The sequence below is a fragment of the Rattus rattus genome, chromosome 3, assembly GCF_011064425.1.
Source record: "Rattus rattus isolate New Zealand chromosome 3, Rrattus_CSIRO_v1, whole genome shotgun sequence".
Classification (NCBI taxonomy): domain Eukaryota; kingdom Metazoa; phylum Chordata; class Mammalia; order Rodentia; family Muridae; genus Rattus; species Rattus rattus.
The window spans coordinates 38,119,541-38,131,760 of record NC_046156.1 but is presented as its reverse complement, the minus strand read 5'-3'; the positions used below and the strand labels follow the sequence as shown (position 1 = coordinate 38,131,760).

The 12,220-nt window shown below is 47.2% G+C and overlaps 1 protein-coding gene across 1 annotated transcript; it reads left to right on the top strand.

The window, feature by feature from the left end:
* The first annotated feature begins 337 nt into the window (after positions 1–337).
* F3 (coagulation factor III, tissue factor) lies at positions 338–11,779 on the top strand. Its single transcript, XM_032897394.1, has 6 exons — positions 338–634; positions 1,724–1,832; positions 6,085–6,302; positions 8,250–8,428; positions 9,202–9,361; positions 10,868–11,779. Exons 1-6 carry the CDS (start codon positions 547–549, stop codon positions 10,999–11,001), a joined length of 888 nt encoding a protein of 295 aa, XP_032753285.1. The 5' UTR covers positions 338–546; the 3' UTR covers positions 11,002–11,779.
* The last annotated feature ends 441 nt before the right edge of the window (positions 11,780–12,220 follow it).

The window sequence follows — 12,220 nt, the reverse complement described above, 5'->3', positions numbered from 1 at the left end:
GCCCAGGAGTTTTGATACATCCTCTGCTGAGGGCTCAGCGTATATCGAAAGCAGAGGGAAAGTAAGGCTCCTTTGACTTTCAACTTAGGTCCCTCCAACCGCGCAACTCCTTTCTCCCCAGCAAACCACCTAGGCTGGTCACCCAGGAAACAGCCCGGGAGCCTGGGTCTCCGCAGTACCTGGATCCGCCTGCGCCGAAGGGGTGCTCGGCGGTGGTGTTGAATCACGGTTGAGTCACCCCTTTCGGGGTCTCGGAGTTTCCTACGGGAGGGGAGTGGGCGGGGCAGGGGTGTGGACTGACTGGGAGCCGCCCACCGCGAAAGCGAGTGACCGGGGCCCCGGGGGGCGGGGAGTCGGGAGCCTCGGCGGAGGCGGCCGGGGGGTGGAGAGGAGCCGGTGTCCGCGCGGCCCTTTATAACGCGCCCCGCGCGGACCCCGGCAGCCTGGGTACAACCGGTACCCATCACTCGCTCCGTCTGATCGCTCGTGTAGCGTAGCCTCCGCGCCGCTGCTGAAGCCCCGCGACCTCGCCAGCAGCCCTTGGACATGGCTATCCCCGTGCGCCCGCGCCTCCTAGCGGCCCTCGCGCCCACCTTTCTCGGCTTCCTTCTCCTCCAGGTGGCCGCTGGTGCAGGTGAGTGGCATTGATCCTGAGAAGCCCGGGGTGCACCGCCCGCGGGAGACAAAGAATAGGTCTGGCTGGCTGGGAGGCTGCTCTGGTTCCTTGAGGACGCCAAGGAGTCCCGCCGTACCTGTGGATTCGGCTGCGCTAGCCTTGAGCGTTTCAATGAACGCAGGGAAGAAAGGTAGTTGGTACCCGGACTCCCGGCTGTTGTCGCCGCTGAAGATGCCTGCTTTGTGCATCCACCGTGGTTACATAGGCTAAACTGGGGTTCCAGCTTTAACTCTGAAGGAAGAGCTTCCTAGGAAATTGGGCCCTTGAAGGTGGCGGGCTCCTGGGCCCGCCTTTGCCAAAGTCGGCGTGCATTGCGTGGTTTGATGTTAAGTTGTGCGCTCTTGTGGCCTTTGGTTTAAGAAGCAAAGCTGTTGTAAACTCAGGCAAGACAGAGTGCATACCCTCATCTACCCAGTGTTGGGTGAGGCAGAGGCTGAAACCCAGGGACTTGCAAAAAGAGACGTTGGACAGTATTTTAATGGCATAGCATCCCACCATGCGACAGGTGCCACGTGGGCCGCACATCTATCTGCCTTGCTCTCCCTGAGAATTTCGGTGTAAAGATATTTTAGATTACGATGGGAAAGGTCAGGTTAGACTTTTTCGTTTATGCACATTCCTGACTGTGCGTTTGTGTGCACGTGTGCGTGTGCATGTGCGTGTGCATGTGTGGCGGATGAGCCCTGTTTCAAACGAACTTACTCAAACCCTTCCTGCCGGACTGCTTCAGGAGAGTCTGGGACTCTCTGGCACCTTGGATCCTCCTTCCGTGCGGTTTTAAAGTGGGCTTTCCCTTGAGCATTTAAAGAAGGACCTCTGGATCTTCAGCTGTTTCCACGGATTGCCGTGTGGATGTTGCCTGGAGGGCTATATGGGTCACCCTCTGTTCTTTACAAGTGAGCAAAGCTTTTGTGACTGAAAACAAAGCGAAAGAAAAAAAAAATGTGTGCCCTTTGATGGCGGAGGCTGGGAAAGTGTTTTAGACTTAGCCCGAGGTGGAGAACACTGAAGTGCATGCAGTTAGAGATCTTTTGTGTTTATTTGCAGGCACTCCTCCAGGGAAAGCATTTAATTTAACTTGGATATCAACTGATTTCAAGACAATCTTGGAGTGGCAACCGAAACCCACCAACTATACCTACACTGTTCAGATAAGGTAAGCCAGGTCTTGTGCACCAATACAGATGGTTGGATGAGGCTGTTTACCAAATGGGTGTTCGTGGTAATTTGCTGGCTACTGCCATGTTCCATCGGATGAAAGTACATTTCCATACTTTAAACTGATTCGACAGGAACGGGTGTGTGGGGTTGTGAAGTGCCCTCTGTCCCTTGAGTGCTTACCAAGCACACCCAAATCCCTGGTCCTCAACCTAGCAAAGAATTGTCTCAGTGGTCACTGTGTCTCTCCGGAGGAAGTAGAATTTGAAATTCAGTCACTCTTAGCTGTAGATAGGGAGTTCCAGGCCATCCTGCAATACAGAGGACCCTGCATCTACATACATACATACATACATACATACATACATACATACATACATACATACAAAAGGTAATGTCTATTTACTTGAGGGTAATTATAGGAAAGTTAATAATTACATATAAGTAAGTGTATTGCGTGCTTTGGGATCAACAGCAGCCTGTCTCTTCCAAGCACCGATGCCCTTTTCTGGTTACTAGCTGTCTAGACTGAGCAGCTGCTGGCACGTCAGAGGGAGGTAGGAGGAATTCCAGTGTCTACACTGCCCTGAAGCAGTGCCTGATTCGTTAATCTATGGCCTCTGTGAATTAAAATTTAGTTGTGCACACGATCTCGGTGGAAGCCAAATTCCTGAGTCACTGAGCTGCTTAGAAAACACTGAAGGATTTGTCTGCATCCTTAGCTGTCTGGGGCAGTTTGACTCCTTCAGACATGTTCACTGATTGACAGCTCTCGGGAACAAGTAATTCAACTCTTTTAATCTAAGTGGCCAGGGTGTGCCCAGATGTCTTCCTTGATGATTTTCACAAGTGATTGGCAAGCTTTTGGTTTCTGATAGATTCTAGGAGATGGATGAGGAATGTGAGAAGGCTGCCTGGTGTGTAAATTATTTTAGTAGTGAAGCTGTAAAGGACAGGAGAGTATTGTTGGCAAAAGGCAAGCATGGTTTAACCCTTTGTTTTTCCGTTTTAGCTTGGGTTGAATCTTATTAAGTACTAGGATGCAACTCTCAGGCGTGGGTCTTTTAAATGACTTTCTTGCTTTTCAAAATGAACTCCATCATAACTATTGCCAAACCAAAGGAGGGGAGAGAGAGAGAGAGAGAGAGAGAGAGAGAGAGAGAGAGAGAGAGAGAGAGAGAGAGAGAGAGAGAGAACGCACTCGCACACACACACACACACACATTCATGTATAACTATGCATAGCTATATGGAGATGAATTTCATAATCTGTAATTACCATCACAGTCAAACTTACCAGTTCAAAGGCTGGTGATGCAGTTCAGTGACAGAGTTCTTGTCTGTCATGGACAAAGCCTTGGGTCCCATCCATAATCCATATCCCCTCTCCTCCCAGTTTTAGATGATACCTGTAATCCCGGCACAGCTTGCTTATGTGATGCAGGAGGATTAGGCGCTCAAGGCTGCATGTTTGTTCAAGGCTATAGAGTGAGACCCTGACTTAAAACAGGTCCAAACCTCAGCACTTCATATTCTAACAGGGGAGCGTTATTAAAGTGATTAACTTCTCTTATACAGACCTGACATTTACCTTGGGAGACCCTTTCCTTCCAGTTGTGAAGATTAGATTTTCAGAGAAACGGTTACTTTCTAATATCTTGATCATTAATTGGAACAACTTTGGGAATATATCTTGGGCTGTCATGAGTCTTAAAATGGAGGCCTTTATGGGCTCTAAGTGTTGGAGTTTTTAAGGTGCTGATCACTGAGATGGGTGTGGCTCATGATTGCAAACATCAGCGCTCAGGCCACTGCTTGGGGACACCCGCAGACTTCGGTGTCTTCCTGGTCAGGTCACCTTGCTCAGGCCCTTGCTCCTGAGCTGGGTGAACCTGGAAACATTTCCACTAGTCAGTGCCTGAGACCCGAGTGACCCTCACCCTTCCCAGGGAAAGGGGGATTCCAGGCCTAAGAGAATCATAGTCGTCATTTTTCTAGATGAAACTGTTACTCTGGAAGCCAGGTGCTCACACTGACTGCTGGTAACGCACGCCCAGGCTACCTGGAACCGACGTGTGCAGGAGGCTCCGACAGTCTGCTGCAAGGCCCTTTTCCGGGAGGAAGGGGAAAACCTTGCTCATTATTTCTCCTTTATTCTCCTCCCAAGAAGGCAGCACCTTATCCAGGGGACCTTGTCCTCCGCGCCCACCCGTGCTGCTGGAGCTTGGCTGTGTGGTGCTGGGCACACACAAAGGGCAGCTCTGTGAGACCCAAGCCCCTTGGCTGAGTGCCGACAGTGTCTTCTCTGAAAGTAGGCTCAGTGGCCGTGGCGAAGCATCAGAGGCCCAGCCCTAGCGCCATGCCTTGACTTGTTGCCGCTCAGTCCGTAATGTGTGTTGAATTCCAAAGCTGAACTTAGAAGCTTCCAGACACAGTCTCTAACTCAATTAGTGAATGTTTGTTTTCTGTTGGAACTCCTCAGTAAATTGGGGGGAACTTTTACATCCAAATTTGGGGAGTTTTTCACTAGCCTAGAGGGACCTTGGAGACTTTTAAAGTGCTTTGTGCTCTTAGCAACACCAAGAGGACATCACTGGAGAACCATCTTCCTCATTCACCTCTTGTTACAGGGTGATGTAGGCCCTGGTCCTAAGTTTTTTTCAGAGAGCACATGGTCCTACTTGTAAGCTGGGTGGAACAAAACAGTGCATCAGGTGTATGACTGCACCCACAGCTTATTGATGGAAAGAAACCATTAAGGTGCCATTGGCTTTTGAAAGGATGTAATCAAAGTGCATTTTGGTCGTTCTGGATCCAAACAGCCTCTCTATAACTTATCATAGAAGAAAGTTAAAAAACAAGAGAAGCTAGAATATTGCAATTTTAATGTTAGCTTGCAAATTTGAGAATAAAGGATGGCCTCAGGTTCTACTTTGCAAAATCTATTTATGTTTTTCACTGCATTAACACACTTAGAGAGGGGAGGAAACATAGCATTACTACAATGGATTCAGTTAAAGCCCAGCATGATTTCAAAACAAAAGTTCCTTGAATATGAGGAATAAAATGGACCTTTTAACCGGCTAAATGATAACTATGAGTGACCTACAAACACCATATGAAAGGATAAAAGAATAGCACCATTAGCTTTAAAATTGGAAAAAACATGTATGTCTATCGTTATTCCCAGTAAACGCTGTATTGATGACCCAAGGTTCTCTTGTATGGCTATTTAAGGGGCTTTGGAGAAGCCACATTTGTGCCTCTTCCGTGTGGATTTAGATAATTGTCTCTATATGTCTCCCCTGCTGGATGTTTCATCATAATCTGTACCTACATTGAATAATAAAGTCTATCAATAACAGATTCCCTACATAATTATACTCCATCACGATCGTCATATATGGTTAGTCAACCACCGACTCTCCTGTATGCCACGGATTGTGCCAGGCCCTTTGTACGTGTTAACTCACTTGCTATTATCTAAGGAGGTGTCACCCTGAAGGGGTGACAGTCTCATACTCAGCCAACACAAAAGCCCTGCTGCTTGGCAGAGAGATGAGAACCAGAACTCTTGGCCCAGGGAGAGCCCGCATGTGCAGAGCTTTCGTGGTAGTGGGGGTGGGGGTGGGGACCAGCAAGGGAGAGACGAGCTCTAAGCAGGGCAATAACGAGATCTGGAACTTGGCTTGAATGCTGAGATCTGTCTAGCAGGATGATACGGACCTCGGAACCCTCCTGGTGTTTAAGCACTTGATAGGGGTGCATCGGGCAACATGTGGTCATTTCTGACCTTGAGAAGAATTTTATTTTCAGCAGAAGTCTTTCAAGTTACTTTCTCTCCGATGGCACCTTACAAAAGCACCTGACCTTTGCCCTCGGAGGCTCAGACTTTGTTAAACAGGCACTAGCTGTTTTGTATTTCTCTGATCTTTGGTGAGATGTGTTCTCATTCTTGTAGCTAAGGCTAGCATGTGGTAAGGAGGCAAACAAACCCAGCTCTACCCCTCACTAGTCTGTGACCTTGAAAGTAGCTTAGTGCCTCTGGCCTTCCATGCTCACATACATTAAAAAGTAAAAGGAGCCCAACAGAGCCGACCTAGTCGCTGGGCGAACTTGCATTCGTACTTCAAATGCTCAGGATGGGAAATGCCTCCTCAGGTTTCCCCGTTGGTAGCACAGAGTACTGGGTAGAAGGCCGTCCATCCTGTGGGACACAGACCCTAACCTCCCATTTCTCCTTCCTTCAGCGATAGATCTAGAAACTGGAAATACAAATGCACCGGAACCACAGACACTGAGTGTGACCTCACAGACGAGATTGTGAAGGATGTGAACTGGACCTATGAAGCAAGGGTCCTATCTGTCCCATGGAGGAACTCAACTCATGGAAAGGAAACACTCTTTGGAACTCATGGGGAGGAACCGCCATTTACAAATGCCCAGAAGTTTTTACCTTACAGAGACAGTGAGTAGCTTGGTTTGTGGTGACTTCACACCTGCTCTAGGCTTCTAGGCTTCTGCATACATTGTGCTTTGTGACCCCCTCCCCGCCATTCTCCCCCCCCTCCCTCCCTCCCCCCCTCTCTCTCTCTCTCTCCCTCTCTCTCTCTCTCCACACACACACACACACACACACACACACACACACACACACACACACTCACACACACTCACGGCGGCGAGAGGCATCTTTAAGTAAGTGTCTCGCTCCCTGCAGATGGGCAGCAGGCTCACAGACTGTGAACTCTTCATCACTGTGTCATCTACTGACTTTCTCCTCCAATCTGCCGCCAGTTCCTACCAGTAACCAGCTGGAGGATGCACTAAGGCTGGGCTTGTGGCTTTTCCTCAGGATACTATGTCATATGCTGAATTTTATGTCCCTTCACCAGACCAGGGATCCTAATCTAGGCTTTTCCCCACCAAGCCCAGATCCGCAGGGAAGCCGCTTGTGCCGGAAATAAGGCTTGCTGGTTCTTCAACCCGCTGAGCTCCATTTGATCCGGAGATGAGCCAGCGCGAGCCGCTCCCCTCCAGTCTCCCTCATGCTGGGTTTGAATGTGTAGCTTGCTTTCCCACCTATGTCCAAGTGTGCAAGCCTGACACCTAATGAGGAAGTGCAGAGAATTAATCCCGAGTAAGAGAGTCAGTCAGTCTCTCTCTTTCTTCCTTCCTTCCTTTCTTTCTTTCTTTCTTTCTTTCTTTCTTTCTTTCTTTCTTTCTTTCTTTCTTTCTTTCTTTCTTTCCTTCCTTCCTTCCTTCCTTCCTTCCCTTCCTTCTCTTTCTTTCTTTCTTTCTTTCTTTATTTCTTTCTTCCTTCCTTCCTTCCTTCCTTCCTTCTCTCTCTTTCTTCCTTCCTTCCTTCCTTCCTTCCTTCCTCTCTTTCTTTTCATGGTTCAGAAGCAGACATTTCACAAGCTCATGCAGTCCATTAGGAAGACTAAACTCAGCTTCTTTCGCAAGGTCTGCTGGTTAAAGCAGAAGTGTCGTGGTTTTGGCACTCCCTGTCTGTACCCTTCTGACGGCTCAGTGGCACGGGTGGTGAGAAGGGTGAAGGACAGTTGAGATTTTACCTCTGATGCTTGTTCTCATCGTCTGATTACCCAGATGAATGTAACGGCCTCCCTAGGGTCCCCACTGACCAGCCTCTCTCCTCGGACTCCTTTGTACTTTTACCATTGTGCTTCTGCACGTCACGTCCAGGTCGTGCAGGCTCACTGACATCTTCTCCCCAAGCCCTTCACAGTGCTGAGCTTTCAGCAGTCCGGAGCACATCCTTTGTGGTGCACGGCAGAGCACGCATGCTCACACACACCCACACTCTGCTCTGGGACTTGCATACAGTCAGGTTTTCTCGGACCATCACATGACCAGAGCACACGAGGTGAATCAGGAGCCAAGAGCTTAAAATAGGTTCTTTGACCAACCAGAAACCCTTGCTGGGCTTCCCAACCCCCTAATTCATTGTAGCTGAAATCTGGAAGTGTAGCCCGGCAGCCATCATCCACGCATGACCACCACACTTTTGAAATATGGCTAATGCTGCCAAGGTAAAATATATGCGATTTTTTCAAAAATGTAAAATATCCATAATATTCATTATATTGAATGCATGTTCAAACGCCAATCTAGGAATGGGCCTATTAAAGCATATTATTAAAATTAATTCCGCCAGCTCCTCTCCACATTTTCTGATGTCTGTAAGGAAGGGTTGCCTTGTGCTTCCAGAGGATGGCATTGCTGTGATGTCCTGAAGCTCAGCTATAGGGCCGCCACCACTCCTGCTACCGGAGCTGACTCTGTGCAGACGTCCTATACGCGGGATAGGACCTATCAATTACGAGAACTAAGTGATCTTTCCTTTGCACTGATTTTAGTTCCTAAGCAAGGTAATTTTATTTTTCCATTGCAGCAAAAATCGGACAGCCAGTAATTCAGAAGTATGAACAAGACGGTACAAAACTGAAGGTGACTGTAAAAGACTCATTTACATTAGTCAGGAAGAATGGTACATTCCTCACTCTGCGGCAAGTTTTTGGCAATGACTTGGGTTATATTCTTACATATCGAAAAGACTCAAGCACAGGAAGGGTAAGAAATTTTTTTCATTTCTTTTTATGCCATTTTAAAAAATAGATCCTTGGTTCTCCACAGCATGCTTCCTTCCCAGTTCAAATATTGAGGAATAGGGGTTGACATGGGGTGTGCATAACACATCCTCCTTCTGCTCGTTACACAAGCTAGTTACCTCGTGTCCTTGGGCAGGGTCCTTTCAGAGGTTCCAGTCACACAATCAAGGAGCTAGACCAGACTGTCCTCTCCCTCATCTTCATATTGGGGATCCCAGGGGATCAGGGAAATGACTTATTAACTAATTTGCATGGGTGTGCATGTACTCGTGAATACGTGTGCAGTCCTGTGCGCAAGAGCTCATGCATGTGCGCATGAGTTTGTGGGTATGTGTGCATATGCATGTATGCATGCGTGTGTATGTTTGTGTGTGTGAGTGTGTGCGAGTGAGCACGTGCGTGTGCACATGAGTGCGTGCTGCTTTGAGATGCTGGGGACTGTTACCCAGGGCTTTTTACACTAGACAAGTTCTCTACCACTGAGTTACATCCGCAGTCCCTAAATGTGCCCTTTTTGGTGATTCCATTTCTCTCTTCCTACAGCAAAAAAGGGGGCTGACCTGGGCTGGGTGTGCCTGTCTTTCAGCCTTGGCAAAGGCCTCCTTAGCAGTCACCAGGGGTTACTGATTAGCCAAGGGACTTCGAATCCTTCTTGTGTCATTGATTGATATCTGCATAGACTTAGAGCCCTGTTTTTGCCTTCCTCGGTGATTTAAGAACTCTCTCTTTTCACAGAAAACAAACACTACACATACCAATGAATTCTTGATTGATGTGGAAAAGGGGGTAAGCTACTGCTTCTTCGTACAAGCCGTGATTTTCTCCAGGAAAACTAACCACAAGAGCCCAGAAAGCATCACCAAGTGCACTGAGCAATGGAAGAGTGTCCTGGGAGGTGAGTGGCCATGGCCGTCAGTGAACTGGGAGGCTCGGCTGCCCCCACATCGGAGCCAACATGTACCTCTTTGGTCCAAACATTCAGAAATGAGCTTAGGGTGTCTTAGGGTTTCTTTTGGGGGTTCTGCGTTCTCTTCGGGGGACATTTAGGAATGATTCCACATGGTTCCCTTGGTCAGCAAGCACTTCCCTGGGCACTCGCTATGGGCCAGAGTTCATGGGGTACTGGGCTTGCAGATTGCACTAGGACTTGAGTACCTAAGGATCAAGTCACAGCCTTCTCTGCCCATTTTTCCTACTGGCATTCTGATCTGAGGGGTGCAGGTTGCAGGGGAATAGTTGTTTTTGGACCACCTCGTTTCTGGACATGATAGATATTTAAGTGCACCTACTCTGGACTGTGGCTACAGGGGCTGTGTGTGTACACATGAACGCACTCTCTGGGTATTCAGCGTTGTGACTAAAAGCCTGTAAAGATCCCTCCGGTCCCCACAGAGAGGGGCTCTAAGTGCTGTCAGAGGAGACGAGTCAGAGGACAGTAGCTGTGCCCTGGCTCTGTTTAAGTTTCAAGTCATTATGCCAAGTAGGCCAGACTCAGGAAGACAAAAACCACATCTTTCTCTTATATGTGGAGGGCTAGATTTAAATTTATATTCATGTATGTATTTTTATGTGTATGTGGTGGGGTCATGAAACTAGAGAGGAGACCATGAGAGAAAAGGTAGAAATATAAAGGGGGAGGGGAGTTAATAAAATAGGTGTGCTGAGTGGGGGAGGGGCCATCTAGGGAAAAAAACTGGAAGGAGACAAAGGCGCACGAGATAAATGAGAAAGTATAATTACACGTTACTGCTGAAAACGCCATAATTAAACCCATGACTTTGTATGCTGCCCTAAAAACAATCTTAACAGTGCAACAATACGCTTACATATTCTGCCCTCTTGTGGCCATTAACAGGAACTTCTCCTTCCATTGGCGCTCATACCCCTCTGGGGCAGCTCCTGAGCCACAAGCCTCAAGATTCCCTTTCCTAAGCCCTACTCTAACTCTGATGCCTCAGGCTCTGCCTCTTGTTTCCCTTCCTCAGCTCCATTAAAACAGATCCTCTGGGGGTGCTTACTACCCCAGCCAACTGCTGTCTCTTCATCTCCGCCATCATCCCTGTGGTTCCCTTCCCATTTATCTTCTGCTATACTCTCTGCCACCAAACTCAGGGTCGTTTGTGGACTACACGTGTTCTCACATCCAATCCCCGTGGCTTCTCTAGTCTAGGAACCTAAGTAGCTCCTTTAATGCTATAGTCACTGTCGGTTTCTCTCAAGCATACGAGGTCAGGTAAATTCTTAATCTAAGAACGACAAAAGGGTAGAAGAAATAAGTGTCAAGTTTCAAAAAAGCAGGGCGGTATACTTGGGGTCATGCCCACTGGGAAGTGAGTTTGGGGCCTCCGAGTTTACGTTTTTATATTTATTTTTTGTTTGTTTGTTTGTGTTTGCTTTTCAGAAACACTCATCATTGTGGGAGCAGTGGTGTTCCTGGTCACCGTCTTTATCATCCTGCTGACCATATCTCTGTGCAAGCGCAGAAAGAACAGAGCAGGACAGAAAAGGAAGAACACCCCGTCGCGCTTGGCATAGACGAGGAGGCTGACGCTGCTGACTCTCACACTGCCCGCACGGCACTGTTACCGAGACCTCCGATGGGAACTGAGGATGTGGAGTTTGCTCCTAGCTCAGAAAGACTCCCTTCATGGCCTGTCATTCCAGCTAACGCTTTGATTCCAACACTAGCATCTGTCACTTTAGGACATACTGAACGGTACAAATTGATCAACACTACAGCACCTTTTGCACAAAGCTTAAGATTGTGTATTCTACACGCGGGAAGACACTAGGTTGCCCAGGCAAAGCCAGTGGTCAGATGCCTTTCCTATAACCTGGGTGGGCTTTTGGAGAACCTTTGAGGAGTTGATGCCATAGGCTGTAGAACAGGAAAGTGGGATTTGGGTGGACTTTTCCAACAGTTGTACTTTCGTAAATCGGTATTTGGGTTTTGTTTTTCCTTCTACTAGGTACTTTTGGAAGTTCAAAGTAACTGGCAAACTGTCATGTGTTAAATGCAGGATATTTCTGCTTGGGACATCCTTGTGATTTGTACTTTATTACAACTTAGCACTTTAACTGACAATGACAGGGATTGAACATTTGACAACCAACTCTATTTTTATAAGACTACCATACAGAGGAACTACATATAGTTTTATGATCTAAGGTACTTAAAGTGTTTGTGGTTAACATTGTGTATATTTATATGAGTTTAAAAGGTTTTGTATATGGGATTTTCTATTTATATATCTCCTATTTGTATATATTGAGATAATTTATTTAATATACTTTTATATAAATAAAGGTGATTGGGAATCGAGGCGATCATGTTTGTATCTTCCGTTTATTATTTACTCCTTGGTTTTCGCACTAGGTGACTCTGTTACAGTAACAGTTGACCCTATCAATCTTAGTGGCTTACAACAACATATACTTTTCACTTAGACCACACGTTCGGGAGTGGTGGTGGGTGGTAACTCCTAACAGTGTCTTCTCATCGCAAGACCCAAAATAAAGCAGGAGTCTCTATTAGATCAGAGCAAAGGTAAACACGCGTGTGCACATGCACACGCACATGTGTGCATGCGCACACCTCGAAACCAAAGCAAAAACAAACAAAACAAAACAAAACAAAAAAAACAAAATACCACCACCACCACCAACAAAACCCAAAAGAAACCCAGGCTGTTGCACCTTCAATGTTTAAGTCACTTTTTAAAAATGACGTTTTGGTTATAATTACATCACTTCT

Excerpts from the sequence above, each read along its gene's own strand:
- F3 (XM_032897394.1), top strand. The coding sequence starts at position 547 with ATGGCTATCCCCGTGCGCCCGCGCCTCCTAGCGGCCCTCGCGCCCACC. Across the intron at positions 6,303-8,249 it reads GTTTTTACCTTACAGAGACA|CAAAAATCGGACAGCCAGTA; the intron begins GTGAGTAGCTTG and ends TTTCCATTGCAG. Across the intron at positions 8,429-9,201 it reads AAGACTCAAGCACAGGAAGG|AAAACAAACACTACACATAC; the intron begins GTAAGAAATTTT and ends CTCTTTTCACAG.